The sequence below is a fragment of the Micropterus dolomieu genome, linkage group LG16 (genome assembly GCF_021292245.1).
Source record: "Micropterus dolomieu isolate WLL.071019.BEF.003 ecotype Adirondacks linkage group LG16, ASM2129224v1, whole genome shotgun sequence".
Lineage (NCBI taxonomy): Eukaryota > Metazoa > Chordata > Actinopteri > Centrarchiformes > Centrarchidae > Micropterus > Micropterus dolomieu.
Window position 1 is genome coordinate 17,912,466 of NC_060165.1, and position 16,851 is coordinate 17,929,316.

General features: G+C 40.8%; 1 protein-coding gene across 2 annotated transcripts in view; it reads right to left on the bottom strand.

Moving 5' to 3' along the window:
* sema3c (sema domain, immunoglobulin domain (Ig), short basic domain, secreted, (semaphorin) 3C) overlaps positions 1–16,851 on the bottom strand; it is a 43,861-nt gene that overhangs the window by 10,292 nt on the left and 16,718 nt on the right. For both annotated transcript variants that reach the window (XM_046071534.1, XM_046071533.1), the window contains exons 3-12: positions 13,293–13,453; positions 12,535–12,597; positions 8,304–8,423; positions 5,660–5,750; positions 4,107–4,226; positions 3,850–3,992; positions 3,651–3,765; positions 3,012–3,081; positions 1,894–2,038; positions 1,174–1,396 (exon numbers count right to left, since the gene is read on the bottom strand). In XM_046071534.1, the coding sequence (XP_045927490.1) occupies positions 1,174–1,396; positions 1,894–2,038; positions 3,012–3,081; positions 3,651–3,765; positions 3,850–3,992; positions 4,107–4,226; positions 5,660–5,750; positions 8,304–8,423; positions 12,535–12,597; positions 13,293–13,453 (1,251 nt within the window). The remainder of the gene's footprint in view (positions 1–1,173; positions 1,397–1,893; positions 2,039–3,011; positions 3,082–3,650; positions 3,766–3,849; positions 3,993–4,106; positions 4,227–5,659; positions 5,751–8,303; positions 8,424–12,534; positions 12,598–13,292; positions 13,454–16,851) is intronic.

Here is a 16,851-nt window from a genome sequence, read left to right on the forward strand (position 1 = left end):
AGATTGACGTCACGGAGGATACAGGAAAGTTCATCCAAACAGGAAGTTGATGATTGTGAGGAGGAGGATGGAGGAAGAGTGGTGTTTGAAGATAAAGTGGAGGAGGAGGACGAGGAGGAGGAGGAGGACGACGAGGACGACGAGGAGGAGAGGGAGGGGGACGACGACGACGACGACGAGGAGGAGGAGGGGGAGGAGGAGGACGACGACGAGGAGGAGGAGGGGGAGGAGGAGGACGACGACGAGGACGACGACGAGGAGGGGAGGGGGACGAGGAGGAGGAGGAGGACGACGAGGAGGAGGAGGACGACGAGGAGGACGAGGACGACGAGGACGAGGACGACGAGGAGGAGGAGGAGGACGAGGACGACGAGGAGGAGGACGACGAGGAGGAGGACGACGAGGAGGAGGAGGACGAGGACGACGAGGAGGAGGAGGAGGACGAGGAAGAGGACGAGGACGATCTCTGGCCTGTCCCATACCAAAGACAGGATGCTGGGGCAGAATAAATAGCTGTTTGGTGTGTTGTACTGTACAGTACACTAAGGAATAAAAAACATGTGCAAATGTTTACATTTATTTATTTTGTCATGTTCATCATGTGAAAAGATTGTTGAGGGTGAGAACCACAAGCAACAATACTTATAACCAGTTTTTGTTGCATTGTTTTGAATTTATCTCACCAGTGTGTAAGACTGTGTGTGTGTGTGTGTGTGTGTGTGTGTGTGTGTTTTTGAGGGCTTGTGTGTTATGTCTGAGGGCAAAGTTTGGTTTTTCAGCAAGATTGAATGCTTTTGAGTGGAGAGCTTCATTTTGACCTGAAAATAGGATGTTTGGGGAATTGGGTCAAAAGTTGTGGATTTGTGTTTAGAGTTTTGAGAAAAAGAGGCATCATTTCAAGAAATGTGTTTAAGCAATCAAGAAAAACTGTAAAGGGAGAGTACCGTGAGGAAATATTCACTGACTTAAAAGTGTATTGGATTACAATCACTTATTATCCCTTTAAATCAATTTCCTACCCAACCAAACTACTTCTAAAATAGGTACTTTTCAGAGGATATATATGAAATAATATAGCCATAAGAAATTATTGCTTCATAAGATAACAGGCTTTAAAAACCCTCAAAGTAAGGCGTGCTTTGCTAGAATCTGCAGAACTGTCTACATTCATACCTGTGCCCAGGAAAAGCACTTGGTAGTTGCCGTCTGCAGCCATGACCTGGTCCACTGCCACTGATGTGTATTTGTAGTCAGTGTTGGTCCGAACCACCAGGGGTCTCCTCCCCACTGGGTAGATGGGGTTGAACATGACTGGATGATTCCGTACAAAGGTCACCACATCGTCTGGGAACTCCTTTGTTGTCTGGATGTCAGGTGTGAAGGCTCCACCGGGACACTGGAGAAACAAAAGGAAGTGAGCTATCGAGTTAAAAAGAACATCATTCTCATATCCTACCCCACAGGTTTTATCCTGCAAACACTTGTTAACATTATATCTTTCCACAATCTGCAAAAATGACATTATAGAATTGTACTGAGAGTCCCATTAACCAGGCCCAGACTCGCCCCAAACACAAGAAAATAAGGAGGCACGATCTCAGCAGATACAGACAACCCCACACACTTCTAGTGGGTCATAAGTGATGATTGAGATGAATTATTTTTGTATGAGTCTACATATGTTTTTTTTAAAAGGAAAATCAGACTCATTCTACCTGTAAATCCCTGATGTTTCTTATTCATTTTTCAAGAGGCTTGTAATACAAGTTTTTTTCCCCCCTTACTTCTTTACTGGCTTGAGATGTGTATGGAGGTCAGGTTAAGATGAATATTTAATGTGAAATTTTAATTAATCAATCAATCAATAAATAAATGGTCTAGAAATTCACTCACAGTTCCGGGCCTTGGATAAGGGATGCGCCCCTGGAAGGCTACCCACTGAAAGTTGGGCCCCTCTCTGTGAGCGAAGGGGCCGTTGAAGACGGTGAGGATGTCGGCCATGTTGTACACACACACTGCGGAGCCTTTAAACACAGAGCTGAGGAAATGCACACATTAATAAAAAACAACAGTGGAAACCTACTACACTCACAACCCCGGACCCGCCCAGCTTAAATATTTTACAGTTGTTTATTAAGATTTCTGTTTCTAAACATGTGTGAGTTATCCAGTCTGGGTGGAACTGCTGACACTCGCCCGTGGGGACGGCTCACCTATGTCCCCCTGCTGATCTGATGTGGTTTGGCTCAGTCATTTAAAACCACACTGCTTAACACATAAAAGAGGCTTTGTTGAAAAGGGGAGCAGAAGCATACTGAGCAAAGTGGAGATGAAGGAAGAAACACAGATAGGAATAATATAGAGCTAAGAAACCTCAAGGATCCCACTGTTTGGTTTAGCTTCTTTGAGCCAGGACACACTACCGTAACCTTTCTATGATCCTCAGGCAGATCGAGGGCCTGTGGCAGTGTCACCCCTGGTTAACCAGACAAACTCAATTAGAGATCAGAACAGATGAATCAAGTGACCATTCCTTCCTCTGAAACTGCCATGCAGCTTTGCTGACTGAGATTTTTGGCTGAATCAGAGTAATCAGTTTCAGTGTGTTTTTTGTTACCACAGAGGTTTAGACACTATGTGGTAAACCTTTCTTTCCTTCATTTCTTATGTCAAAGATCATGATGTTTAAATTATATTCATCATCATTTTAATAGTATTAGAAACCTTAAGGCCTGCTCAAATTGACTTGTTCTGTACCATAAATAAAGGACTTCTGTTTGGGATCAGAAGGAAAGAACATTAAAACGAAGGCCATATGGTGAAGCCACCAGGATGTTGTAATTGATAGTTTATCCTCTAACTAAGCTGTTCGGAAACATGACACATGATGTCTCTATGTAACAAGCCCTTTGACGAGCACATCCCCTTCCCGCTGATATCCAGTCAGTGATTAACATAACCACTGAGGCCTGCAGGAATGTTGCAGTTGGCTTCATCGATGTCGGTCTTACCTTGTGGATGTGAAGACTCCAAACACCAACAGGCCCTTGGGCTGATCGGTTTCCAGCAAAAACATACTTTCTGTAAGGGAAAACACATATGTGCACACATAGACAAATGCACGTAAAACCTTCAGCAAATTCTTTATATTCCATATCACCTCATCCTGCAGGTCAGATTGAAAAAAGTGATGAATTACTAACTGCACATGCTGACAGATGGACTGGTCAAATGAACTAAATGGAAAAGCAGGTTTAAATGCTTTGAACTGGTGTTTGTAGTTTTCAAAGCTGAAGCTAAAAAAGACTCGAATAATGTGATCATGAACTAATACAAGGTAACCAAAAATAACAGAACAATTGTTATGAAGACTGATAAACGGCTACAGCCATAATCCAGACCAAACAAAGGAAGTTTCATGGATTGTTTATGGAGAAAGCAAAAGCTGGAAACATTGGAACATAAATAGTGAGCTTTCAGGAATAAAGATGGTCTCTGGCCACATATTTTCTGAAACACAGCGTTTGTTTTAAGCTTGTTTCATGGGCCATGAAATTAAAAAGGAAAATGGAAGTCACTCAACAAATAAAGGAAATGTGTAACATGTAAAAAATACCACAATAGTTTTCCTGTTATTTTATTTTACTTACCCAGTTCATCAAAGTGAGTTTCGGTGCCATCTTCTTCCAGAACTGAACACACCATCCTGGCCTTAAGGAAGGTGGTCCATTTGTTCACCAGACTCCGCTGTCCTCCAATGTCGTTCTGCAGACAAAAAACAGCACATAGCAACAAAAAACCACAAAACATACACTGCTGATTTATTTAGGCGCAGCTAAAGGCACTCACTGGACACACTCTGGCCACCATGGTGTGGATATTTTTTGTATTTCCGCTGTTATCCGTTAGCCTCTCCCGGAAGAAAAAATACAGTTTGGCGTCATTGGGGTCTGTTCCATCTGGTATCAGGTGGGCGTCAATGAAGATTGGCTCTGAATGAAAGAAAGGAATACATGGAGATTTTAACAATTTACATCAATAATTAAAAGAAAAAAAAATTGTATTTATGTACATTCAAAATTGTTAGAGACTGTTTGTGTGCTCACCACTAAGCCACTTTGAGTTGTGCTGGTCTGTCCTCACTGCATTTCTCTTGGTCAGGCTCCTGAAGATGGCAGCATCTGTCCCCATGAAATCTATGTACATGCCTGAGAACAGCTCCTGGTCTAGAGGAATGCACGCACACACACAAAACAAATCAACAATATTCTCACAGATTATGTAGAGCCTAACAAAAAAAGAAAACAACATTCTATAGTACAACTAGAAACCAAGAAAATACTGAACCAGTATAATCTGTGTGTGTCCTGCTGCTATAAAGAGACTTTGTGCCGCTTCATGCTCATTATCATTCCTTTACTCTCACTTCATCATTTATCCATTCCTAACCATGTGTTTTGGAGGATGTGGGGCAAGTTTGGGAGGATTAAGGGTATGTGGCCGATATCCAAACTGGCTTGCTAAGGAGTGAGTGTTGACAGCACGACGGCCACATAGTGTTCAAAACACGAGGATGGGGAGATTATGCGCAAATTTTTATCAAGTCCAGACACCGCCTCTGATTGGTGCAGGGATGCTCGGAGTGCTGCATCACTGCTTTGCCTTTGACCTCGACTCTATTTGGCAGAGCACCTTCCGCCCTACCCCTTTAAGTTATTCCACCCTCCCCTCTGGCTCCCACCCTGGGCATCTCTGAAGGCGCTCTCTAGCTGGCAAAGCGGCTGCTGACACGGCCATGCTCGGGTGTCAGAAAGCAGAGCTGAGGGTGCAATGTGTCGTCTTTAGTCGTGTCAACAGCAACCCAACACCCCTCAATCAGAGATGAAAGGAAAAAGAATGGGTGGAGTGGAGAGGGTGCGACCTGACCGGAAGGAGCTACTGTATAAGCCTCAGCTGGTCTGTGCTGAATGTGTTAAGTGAAGCTGACATTTGAATTCTCCTCTCTTTTTGTGCAAAAAAATCTAAATTCTAATAATACTGTGGCTATTGTGAATATTTTTAAAAATAGTAGAATTTAAATTTTGTATTTTATATTTATGGAATCAGTGTTTAAGCTTCAACCCTCTGTGTCTGCGTCTCCAATGGCAGGGGCTGTCCGACATGTGAAGGCCCACATTTATGTCATATTTGAACTACTGTAATTACGAATTTCCGATTTGTAAATAGCATTCATGTCAGCATCCAAGTCTTAATTAGGACTGGTCGTAGTCAGATATATCTGACTTTATAATATGGATGTCCCTGAAAACCAAGCAAAACAAATCTGACTAGTTTGACTAGCTTGCTAGTCGTTAACATGACAGTCTTCCCCACCTCTACCATCCATCCCATATGGTGTGAAAAATGACAGCAGCTACCAACGCCTTAACCAGCTGGTGAACTTTATGTTTGTCTCTCAGAGTTGAAGTGAACTATATTTAGTGCCTGTCCACACACAGATACTGCACCAGTCAAATTACACTACCAACACTGGCGCTCTGAACCACAAAAATTACTCCCCCTGGAAAACACAAATTCATTTCTATCTCTTTTTTTGGTAATTATTTTAAGGGGTTTTGAAGAAGCAGAAATCATGAATCTGTAGGTAGGAGGCACCTACTGAGCATGACGGAGACTGTATTCACTTTAGGGTTGAAGGAGCACCTCCCTTTTCCAGATTCAGTCCTTGAGTCAATGTGAAATACTTGTTCCTGTAACAGAGAAGAGAGGAAGTCAGAGAATTTGGAGACAGTTTTATACGCTACATGATTCCACCTAGTGGCCTCTACCACAATAAATCTGCATGTATGACCATACCAAATGCCCCGCAAATTAGCCCTGCTCACATTTCCCACCCTTATGATTTTAAGGAAGTGCAAAAATGGCTTTGGCCTGGTCTACCTTAAGTGGCCCACGTGGGACAGTAAAAAGAACATTCCATTTTGGAGGAGAGGAGGAATTTCCCTGCTAATGTCTTGGATAGGCATCTCTCCATCTACATCCAAGGCTGCCAAGTTTCAACCAGATTGGTGGTGGAGCGGATGGTCCAAGTGCCTCTTACAGTAACCTGGGTATATTTTAGAGCTTCCTGCTTAGATCTGGCTCATGGTGGTGAAGTCTTTTGAATGGGATGAGAGTGACGTCAGCTGGGGAGCATTTTTCCAGGAAAACGTGTCTGTTGGCCAAAAGGTTCTGGAGGTGAACTAAATCCATCTGGTATGTTAACTTTTACACTGCAAAAAATATCAAGTTTAACAAGTAATTTTATGTTTCAATGATGTTTCGTTTGTTCAATTGGATGTTTGGCGTTCACTGTAAAGAAACATGTATGCGCAGAGTTTGGTACTAAAAGGCTGTTTTCACATACAGTTCATCTGCTGAAGTAGGAAAGGTTCTTAAATCTCAGTTAAAGATATGTAAGCCAATCAAGGTCAAATATGCAACTTATACAATATGTGTATAGTGTTAGGCATCTTTTATTTTATGTAATATTCATACTTTCCATATCACACAAATGATTCAAATCCAAGAATTTTTATATGCCTTAAAAATTGTCTAGAGGGGATCTTTAAAAAAACAGTCTTCTTTCAACATGTGACAACTGTTCGTACACATACATGTTTCTGAGGAATTTCGGACACAAGTGTAACTTCTCTGAAAAGGAATTGACTTATCACGCCCTACAAAAATTTAAAGACTGAATAAAAGACTAATTGGCTCAATAAGATAGACATTTATTGCAGTGTAAAATTCACTATGCGTGTCAGACACAAAAACACTGACACGTGCAAATTACCTGTCTGTTGCAACCATCCTAACAAGTTTCAAAACAACTTAATAGTCTGGAGCACGTTCTCAAGGCAAACGGCCACACTGAGCTTCCTGTCAGCGTCCCGCTACAGCAGCATGTTATACTTAACAGATCCCTTTTCTTGAGACCTGAGAGATGTTTGAGCTTAGATGTTACAAACAGAGCAGTCTGCCTTTCAAACAAAAACCCCAAATGACAAAAGGCACCGCAGCGTGGAAAGAGCCTGGTAGGAAGCCCTCTCACTTTGCTTATTAGTGTTTGGAGTGAGTGGATAGTCTGTGGCTAAATGTTGTTCACTCAGTTAGCACTTTTCTCTTGGAGGGCTTCCCTGATATTACTTTCAGAACTGTGCGGCCGGAGATGAGGGCAGATCAGCCATAAATGGGCCCTCCATCCCTCACCACGGAGCTCCATTTTCTCCCTCTTATCCTGAGCATCTCTTGTCATGAGGCATCAAGCTGAGTACATGAAAACTTTGCTCATATAAAGTTGTAATGTCTATTTTTTTTTTATTATCTTAAGGTGACATATTCTTTGACTGGAAGACCAGTCAAAGAATATACTATTGTTAGAAAGAAATGCAATCTGATGCTGCACATGAATTTAATATCAGGAAAACATAAACTGTGATGAGATTATAGCAATTTCATAAGCACTCGTTGTCATCCACTTCATACATTTCCACTACTTGTTAACTCATGGTACTGTTGTACTCCTTCCAGTAGAGAGTGGTGTAAAGACGAGCTATCAATCAAAAACACATTATATTTAGTTTTGAACATCTAAACATTTATATAAAATCACATGAGGCATTTTTATATACTTTTACTTAATCTCTCTAACAGAAAATTATTCTTTTTTGTTTACTTGCTCTGGGTGGCAGTATTCACACTTCTTTGATTTCATTGTGCTCAAGGGTGACATCAACACTAAAAGTGTTTTTAAGAAACAAGAAACAGATATTTATAAATAACTGTCCCAACTAAGTAATTAGCACATTAATCACATTTATTAAATTAATTTAATGTAATTAAGTTTATTGTTTAAATAACAACAGGGGAACCACAGCATATTCTTCTTTAGCTCTTTATTTTTAGCTTTACAAAGCGTTCCATTGCCAAACCCCTTCAAATTATTTTAATCTTAATAATACTAAATCCACACATAAAGTATACATACATATAATTTAGGATCAGAGGTACTAGATGTTCTTATTTTTTCACTTATCGTGTTAATGGTGTGGTATCATTCAGCAGCCTGCATTGTATCCTGAAGTATTTTAATGGACTACCAGAGAGAAGAGTCTACCGAACGCTTGAACAATTTTGGTCTCTAGCTTCTCAACAGTTACAATAATGGCTGTATTCACTGCCAGGCCAATGTCCCCAAAACACTGTTTATAATGACAGGAGCTTGTATATTTAGTGAAGTGAATCTGTCATCGTGTTCCCACCTCTGGTCTGCGGCCCCTGTTCACGTATACACAGACAGGACTGTAGGCTCCGCTGCCACACATGAACAGATGAGTTCTGTTATAAGGCTGCACCACCCGGATAAAGTTCCCACAGCCGTGCTGGAAAATACAGATAAACAAAAAGAGACACATGAAAAGTTCAGTAGGTGAGAGACAACAATAAAAAAGTCAGCAGTGAAATGTTTGTTCATCACACTCAGGAGTTTTGCCACAGCCTTAGTCTGGAATGGCCAGTTACTTATGATAGCTAATGTTATGTAATGTTTGCAAAGATAAAGCACATTAGTGAGTCAGTTGCTAACTTTATGACTCTTCTTCACTTGTGGTACTGTTACAATAGCTTAGCATTTTAGCTAAATGCAAAACAGTAGTTTGGCATTCAGCATTATCTCATAACTTGTAGCCACAGTGGCCGCTGTTCAGCTGACATTACAGTGTGTCACGTTAATGTTAGAAGAATAACAAAATAACAATATGAATAACAGTAGGCAACACTCTTCCAATCCATTACAACACTGTAAAAAATAATTACTGTTTTTGTATTTTTAAAATCCCAGTTATGATTCACTGACACAGACGTAACAGGATATGGTCAAGGTGAACAGAACTTGTTTATCTCTCCTTAAGTGTCCTATTCCATGAGGGAGTAATTCAAACGTATCTCGCTTGCTATGACGGTAATACATTCACATACAGCACAATCAAACAATCACACAGCTCACTGGTCTGGTATTAAGGCCAGTGGAAAAAGTGTGTCAGTGGTATATGTGATATATCAAGGTAAGGGAGATTACTGATCTCTCTCCATCTCTGATTTCACTTCCCAAACCCAAACGGCAGCAGCAGCAGTGCAGGATTTGTGGCTAATTAAGGCTGAGTTTGCAGAAAACCAGTGGAGAAAGGAAGAGGGGAGAGGAAAGAAGTGGGGAGGAGAGGAACACGTATCCAGGGAGCCGTCAGGAACTTGGCCATCACTGCAGGAATGGCAGCTGCTGCAGCTCACGGTTGGTGCACAGCTTCACTGAGAGCTATTGACGAAAAACAACTGAATTTTCACTGCCACACCCATCTCTGTTATTTTTCTCCCTCCTCTTTATCTCTCTCTGTCTCTCTTGCTTTCTCCTGACTTTTCACTTTCAGAGTGACATATACATACCGGTATGTAACCGCAAATTGTTTTATTTTCCTCTCATTTCCTATCCACACACACACACACACACACACGCGCCTTTGTGGCGATTTCAGATAAAAGTAATCCAGCCTCATGGCCTCAAGTTGAAGTGGTGATCACACTGAGATCACAAAGTGGCTTTTGAGCTAGCAGCAACCAGACATAATCAACCTAGTTGGTCTATATTTCTTCTTCGATGCCACCCTCCGGCGCAAACAATGTGCGGTTGTTCTCTGGAGCACTGCTTGACCACAGATTCTATCAGAGAAGAGGAACTTAATATGTACAGATGGGGAGGGCAACCATAAAAGAGGGATAGGGGTTCTGATTCAAATGAAGAAACCCATGAGAAAGGAGAGCGGCTTTCTGGAAGAGAGAAAATGAAATATACTGCCATTAAAAGAAACCAAGAGTTGGAAAAAGTGACCAAGAAAAATGGAAAAAATGGTAAGGCAGAAAGAGAAACTGCAAGTAAAAAAAAGGGATGACGGCCACTGAGTGGCTCCACACAGAGATGGCTCACCCAAATATTTGTGGGAGCCTGTCTGCAGCAGGCAGGCTGTGACTCAGAGCAGCACAAATCACTCAATGACTGGAAACAGCGTCTTCTCTATTTCGGCAACAGCATGTTGTACAAAACCCTGGCTCTATTACCCCAGCTGCTGTTAAGGGATGGAGAGATGGTGGAGAATGTAGAACAAACACATAGCGCTGGTCATATCGTGATGCTTTTTAGGGTAACTTAAGGAGGTTTCTTCTTTAAACTTGTCTCTCTCTATTCTTCTGTACTCTGCAGCGTCTATAGGCAACTGTGGATTTACTTATTTCAGAACAACCCAATTAGCGGAGAACAGAGGCGGAGGAAGAATCAGTAATCTCAGTCCTTCTGTTTGTCTTCATTAAATCTTGTTGCAGCTAACAAGTACTGCTCAGAATCAGGCAGGGTTATGAAATCTCTGGGTCAATGAGATGCATCCCATTTGCAAGCAATGATTTGGGTTTATTTTTCTACGCTTCCACCTCAATCCTCCCACGCTTCAATCTTGTCCTCAAAAACTGTGCCGATGCCAGGAGGACTCCGGGCCAGTCGATGACCCTGTAGACATCTGCTGCCTGCTACACATGTGGTTGGACCTGACACGAGCTCACAGATGGGAGAGGGAAATCCCAGGAGGCAGCATGCACAGTTCCGCTGCAGACCCACTTGAAGGAATGGAACAAGGAACAGCTGACAAAACCTTTAGTCTAGAGCGCGACCATCATGTCAGAAAAGCAAGAGGGCTGGTCGGATGTACTGTTTTTTCTAACCTGTCAGTTACAATTAGCAAGCTCAGTATTAGCAGCTACTTATGGGGTCCACAACAGTATTGTTGTAAGGGACACTGTGTATATGCCATCATTGGTGTGTGGCAGCTAGATATTCCTTTCCTCTGTTAGAAGATGCAGGTGATCAATTATGATTCTGAAATTACTTTACACAGACTTTTCCAACAACTTTGTCTTTATCATGTCTTTCTCTGTCTTAACACTGACTTTTTTCCACTTTCAGCAGAATATGTACATCAACCATGTGATATGTTGCAGTTTTATGTGTGCATACTCCTGTCCACAAATAAAAGAATCACCACACAGTCCAAAGTCAGTTTACCACTGTGGATCTGATGCAGACTGTACAGACCCAGCTCATCCTCACCGGAAAAATGGCTGTATAGGTTGATATTATATCACTTATTACCACCTGTATTACGTTTTTTGTTAGGCCGGGACCTCTGGTGGCAGAAGAAGCCAGGTGACGTATAAAGAGTGATAAAGGCCGGAGGGGATGGGGTGGATGTGCCAATTAAACCCGGGACTTTCACTCAGGAGTGTAGAAGAAAGTCAAAGTAGGCATGTTTTAAGTTAAGTAATCTTTTGTAGATGACTTACGTCAAAATAAGTAAACTGCACACGTCACATGACATATGCAGTGTACTTATTTGAACCCAAACCACAATCTTTTCCTAAACCTAACCAAGTAGTTTTTTGTAGCACTAAACCTAACAAAACTACCGCCGTTTCACAACGTATACCACACCTGTCACAGGACTCACCAACACTCGTAAATGTCTTTTTGACGAAAGGTCATAAATGTTGTTTTACTTTCCAATGGTCGTACACATCGTTATATTTCGTTGTTTTGGGACACTTGACAATCGACCTATTTGGTCGTTTAGGTATGAGGACGTGTTGACAGACCAGGTGTAAGATAGTTTAGTCCATTATTGCCACTGCTAGCAGTGATGTGGAATTGTTCAAGTCATGGGCGAGAAAGGAAACAATTGGGACAATAGCAGTCTTTTAGCTAGGTGATGATTTAGAAAGATATAGCTGGTAATTACTGATCATTATTGTGAACTCATTCTATACAAAGATGTGCAATTGCCTGTGTTTTGCCACTTCTGTGCTTCCCTTATTATTGATTTTTAAACCCAGACTGTGCAACTTTTGATGAACAGCACTCACTGTGGCTACAAATAGCAATTCATGGATCATGTTTAAATGCTAAGTCATTGCAACAGCAGAGAGAAGTGAGAGAAAGACAATTGAGAAGAGTTATAAAGTCATCCAACTGAATCAGTATTGTCCATTCATACAGCGATATTCCCCTAAAATGTGTCCATTATACAGCAATATTCACCCTGAATCTTGCAAACATTGGCCACCATAAGCTACAGGTCATACCAGACTAAGTAAGGCGGTAGAAGCAAAACCCTCAGCTGAGCATGAGTATAACATTTAACTTTAACAAAACAGACATAATAACACATAAAAACACATATTAATGTGTAAATTCTTTTTCATATTCATTTACACAAAAAATATAAAAGGAACTACAATCTGCAGTAGCTGTTTATCATATTTACCAAAAGTGTGGTCTTGAAGATCAAACGTAAGTAGTTCATCAGACATTATCTCTATATCTCTAGTCATTTATTGTTTGTTATTATTTAGTGGTTAAACTCTAAAAGGCACCAAGAAATTCAAGTTGAGTGTTCTTACCGTAGGGTCCTTTCCTGCCATTTGGCATTCCTCTATCTTGCTTGTAGACGCAGGCCAAAACACCTAGTGTGAAAAACAGAAAACCATTTAAATAAGTGACAAGTGGGGAAGTGAGGACAGGAAACCAGTAACAGATTGAGAGAGACATAAGACATGCATATGCCCACGTTGAGTTTTGATCATATCCTGTTTGCACAGACAGAAATCACAGGGAACGTTTGTGAAAAATGAACAAAACAAATGTTTTAAAAGTTTCAGGTTTAATAGAAGTGTCAGTGTCAGTGATTGCAGCCAGTAACCGTCTGTGGAAAATGTGTGTGTTTTCAAACCCGGGAGAGGTGTTCAAAGGTCTAGCTCGATGAATATATCAAGCAATTTACTTGGAAAAAATGGATGCGGTGCAGAACTCCCTTGGGGAACCTAAATGCTTTCCCATCTGTTTATGCATTTCATGCCTGTCAATTACACTGAAGATAACTCCTTCACTGCATACCGAATTAGCTATCAGAGAGCTCCAGCCTTTTTATGCCTCTTTTGAACAACCCTAAAATTGTTCTGATCGTGGCAAATGTATAGTAATTTGCATATCATTGCACAGATTAGGATAATACCACTGCAGCAGTTTTATGATGTGCCTGACATTCTGTTAAATTTAACAAACATTTTATTTTCTCCTTTATGGGGGCAAGACAAAAAAAATGCCAGCATTGCATTACAACAATGTTAATCACAGACCCTAATAATAAACATCTGCTGACCTTAAGCGTGCCATGGGTGATGTTGTTGATGTCCATGGAGAGGACATGATCTTTGCAGCCCACATACATCCTGTCCTGGTCCTCGTCCATGTGCAGGATCCTGTAGTCCATGGCCTTATCGGATATACTGTAGTGTTCAAAGGACTGTGAGGCCTGCAGGTCTGAGAGATACACAGAGAGAAACATGGCTAAGGAAAACATACAAATAAGTTTATTTCCAAACTGAGATGAGAGACGTTTTCTCCTATTTCTACTAAATTAAACCCAAGAATAACAGCTACACACTAGCCCACATAATATCTCTCTAATCAAAACGAGAGCTCTCCAAATTATGGATGAACCCAGAAGTTTTAGGAGTGATCTCAAAAGAAAACTCAGTAAGACTGTATCTTTTTGCTGCTCAGATTTTATACAGGCAAGACATTTTGTGCAACTTACTGTAGTTTATGACATTTAAGAAGTTTAGCTTCTTTAGTTAAATGAAAAGGGGGTTTTTGTAGAGAAGAGGCTTTGAAATGCAAGTCAATCAAAACAAGTATGGCTTTGCTATTGGTACCAAAGTTGAGATATCATAGACATTAATTTCCATGGAAACTCAGCCCTATACATTATACTGTATATATATAAAACTTGTAATCACGTCCCATTTGGTTAAACTGCATTGTTTAGGTACAAGTAGCACAGTACACTGCAAGTTTTTTGTCCAGGCATATTCAACATCCTCAATACAACACAGTCCCTACTATAGATGCCATTTTGGAAGTGCATTTTGTGTGCCAAATAGCATTTTAGTTTTTTATCAAATACAAATGATCACAAAACGATATAGAATTAAAATTCTCCCACTTTCTTGAGATAAAAGCAGATGAATCTGAATTATCAGAATGCTTTATCTGAATTATTCTGAATTATGAACATTATCATTATTGGCTGAGACACTTAATGAACAATGAATAAATTGCGCGTGAAATTGATCTCGCAATGATTTGTTGCTAAAGAGATAACTCATATTTCACCTAGCTTGTATCCAGTCAATTAAAGAGAAGCTGTGACTACATGTTCAGGGGAAATGCAGTATATACGGCAATGAAAAAGTCTTCCCGCAGAGTATCTTCTACTCATTAAAAGTGCGCATTGTTCACATACACGGAGTAAACACTCTCAGACAGTTATTTTCAGCCTATTTGCTCCAGAGATAGAGAATTCTCAACCATACCATCAAAGGCCCTCACTGTCTAAGCCAAACTCATGCATATTTATCACTTTTTCAATCTGCACTGAGAGCAGGGGGTGTGGGGGGCAATGTAGATCTACACCCTCCATTTCCTCCCCTCCACTGACCCTCTTTGAGCTCTCTTTGTATTCACTCCTCTAATCAACAAACAGGTTGCCTGTGCTTTGCTTCAATGCCTTGGGCTAAAGTCACATTTTCCTTATTGTGTGACATACGCTTTTGAGGCTGGGCCCTTTTATCTTGGAGTAAAGTGGCTTTTCTGTGGCACCCCTCACTCTGATCACAGGCTGTTGTTTGGCGCGTTCGCCACGTAAAGGCTGGAGTGTTTAACTTTAAATAAAGACAAGTTAACCACTTCAGTCACAGGCAAGTTTCCCACGACTCTTCACTCTCAACATCCACCATGTTTAGGTAAATTGCCTTATATGGTTAATGTCTTCAAGTTAGAGCAGGGTATTTTTGAACATTGTATCCTATGTGGTGAGAGCATCATCTGGCGCCTATTGAAGAATATACACACAAATACGACTCTGTTTTTACCTGACTTTCCAGAAACAAAATTAAGTGAAACGCGTCCTGTCAAGCAGAGAAACTTCTAAAAGAGAGATCGCATCAGCTGACTGCTTCAAAGCTGAGGCGATAGCATCGCAGAAAGCATCACAGAGAGCTCAGTTTAAGATGTGTGTGGCTTAAGATGTTACTCGCCTTGCTCTGCCAGCGTGCAAGCCACCAAGGGTGAAACATTCACTAAAAGATAATTAAAAACATGCAGGGCTCCAATTTCTGCCAAAAATATCAATTTTATACATCTTCCCAAAATAAGGGCTTGGAGGTGATTCAGCAAAACCTTTTAGACCACAATACTCAACCTCATTTTTACACTTGGAGGTAAATCCTAAGTTAAACACTCTTCTAGCTGATACTTTTTTCTGGATCTTAAAAGGTGGCAGCTGTCCTTAAACACACAGCTATTTACAATGGAGGGTCTGGAGAAGAGTTTTAGTTTTACAATCGTACATTATAGCCTACACAGGCAGAAATAATCTCAGTGGTTGAGTTAAATCTGACTGGGTAGTAGCCATAGAACCACAGCTTTTGAAACTGGGGTGAAGCCCTGTGAAAAGAGCAAGAGGTGAAAGAAGAGGTTATGAGGCATTCTTTCTACCAGCTTAAAATGCAATAGCTAGCTAAACCACTTAGTTCTCATAGGAAAAACAGTTTATTGGACACTAAAGCTAGCTTAGGAGTAAGATAAATGAAAATTTGATTGAATAGTTCATTAACAAAATGACTGATATTGTAGGTCATTGTGACTTGACTGGTGTCTGCTGTTAAAGATAGCGAAATTTTTTGAATTAGATGAGAAAACATTAAGTGCAAAAACACTCAGATTAATGCTTCAGATGTTACAAATGTGTAATAATTTTAGTATACATCACAAAAACACCATTAGTGAATTATCACTGGTTAATTGAGCCATAGAAATTTAAATATATCTATTCTAATACAGTGCTCTGTCTTTTAACATGAGGCTTAGTTAATTTACTATATTTTTAATGGCTTTTCAAGTTTTTATAATTTGTCCTTGTCCTTTGTTTACTTTTAACACCCCCCGCCACTAATTGTCTTCAACACAACGACACACGCCTGTCTTTTTAGCTGCAGCATCCCTTGAGAACATTCCACAAGGGGAACAAATTGTTCAGAGGGGTGTGGTGTGGGGCGAAATAACTGTTTAATGTTATGATGAACTTTGTATTGTTTTCTCAGTAGGGGGAAATATGAGAATTTCATTTTCCTTCGTGAGGGTGGAAGGCCAGTTAAGCCTATTGCTGGCTGAGACGGGACACAGCGAGGGTGTGTCACATGGATCCAGCTTATTCATTGAGAGACACACAGAAACCCTCTGGAGCCCACATACCATTGGATCCAGTATCTTCTCAGTGCTCTGCTTTCTATTTCATACAAACATATGAGTCATGCCTGCACTGCTGCAGCATTGTGGACCAACATCAAAAGTTCATATTGCCAGATGGTGCACCTGTTCTATCAGGGAGAGGGGGGCTGCTCTGAACAATCGTCAAGGTTTTTCACAACGGGTCATTCAATATATGCAGTGGGACCGAGTGTTTACAGAACCAATGCCAGCTCATAACCTTCATATGAGGTCTTTGTAGACTGTGGCTATTACTAGTATTGAGTCCTAATTCCTTCCCTCAGTGGCAACTTATGAAGTTATTTGACAGCACAGCCTCACAGTTTGTCATTCTTGACACCTTATTTTGAAAATGTGTGCAATTTATCAAAACAGCAAGCAAACATTGG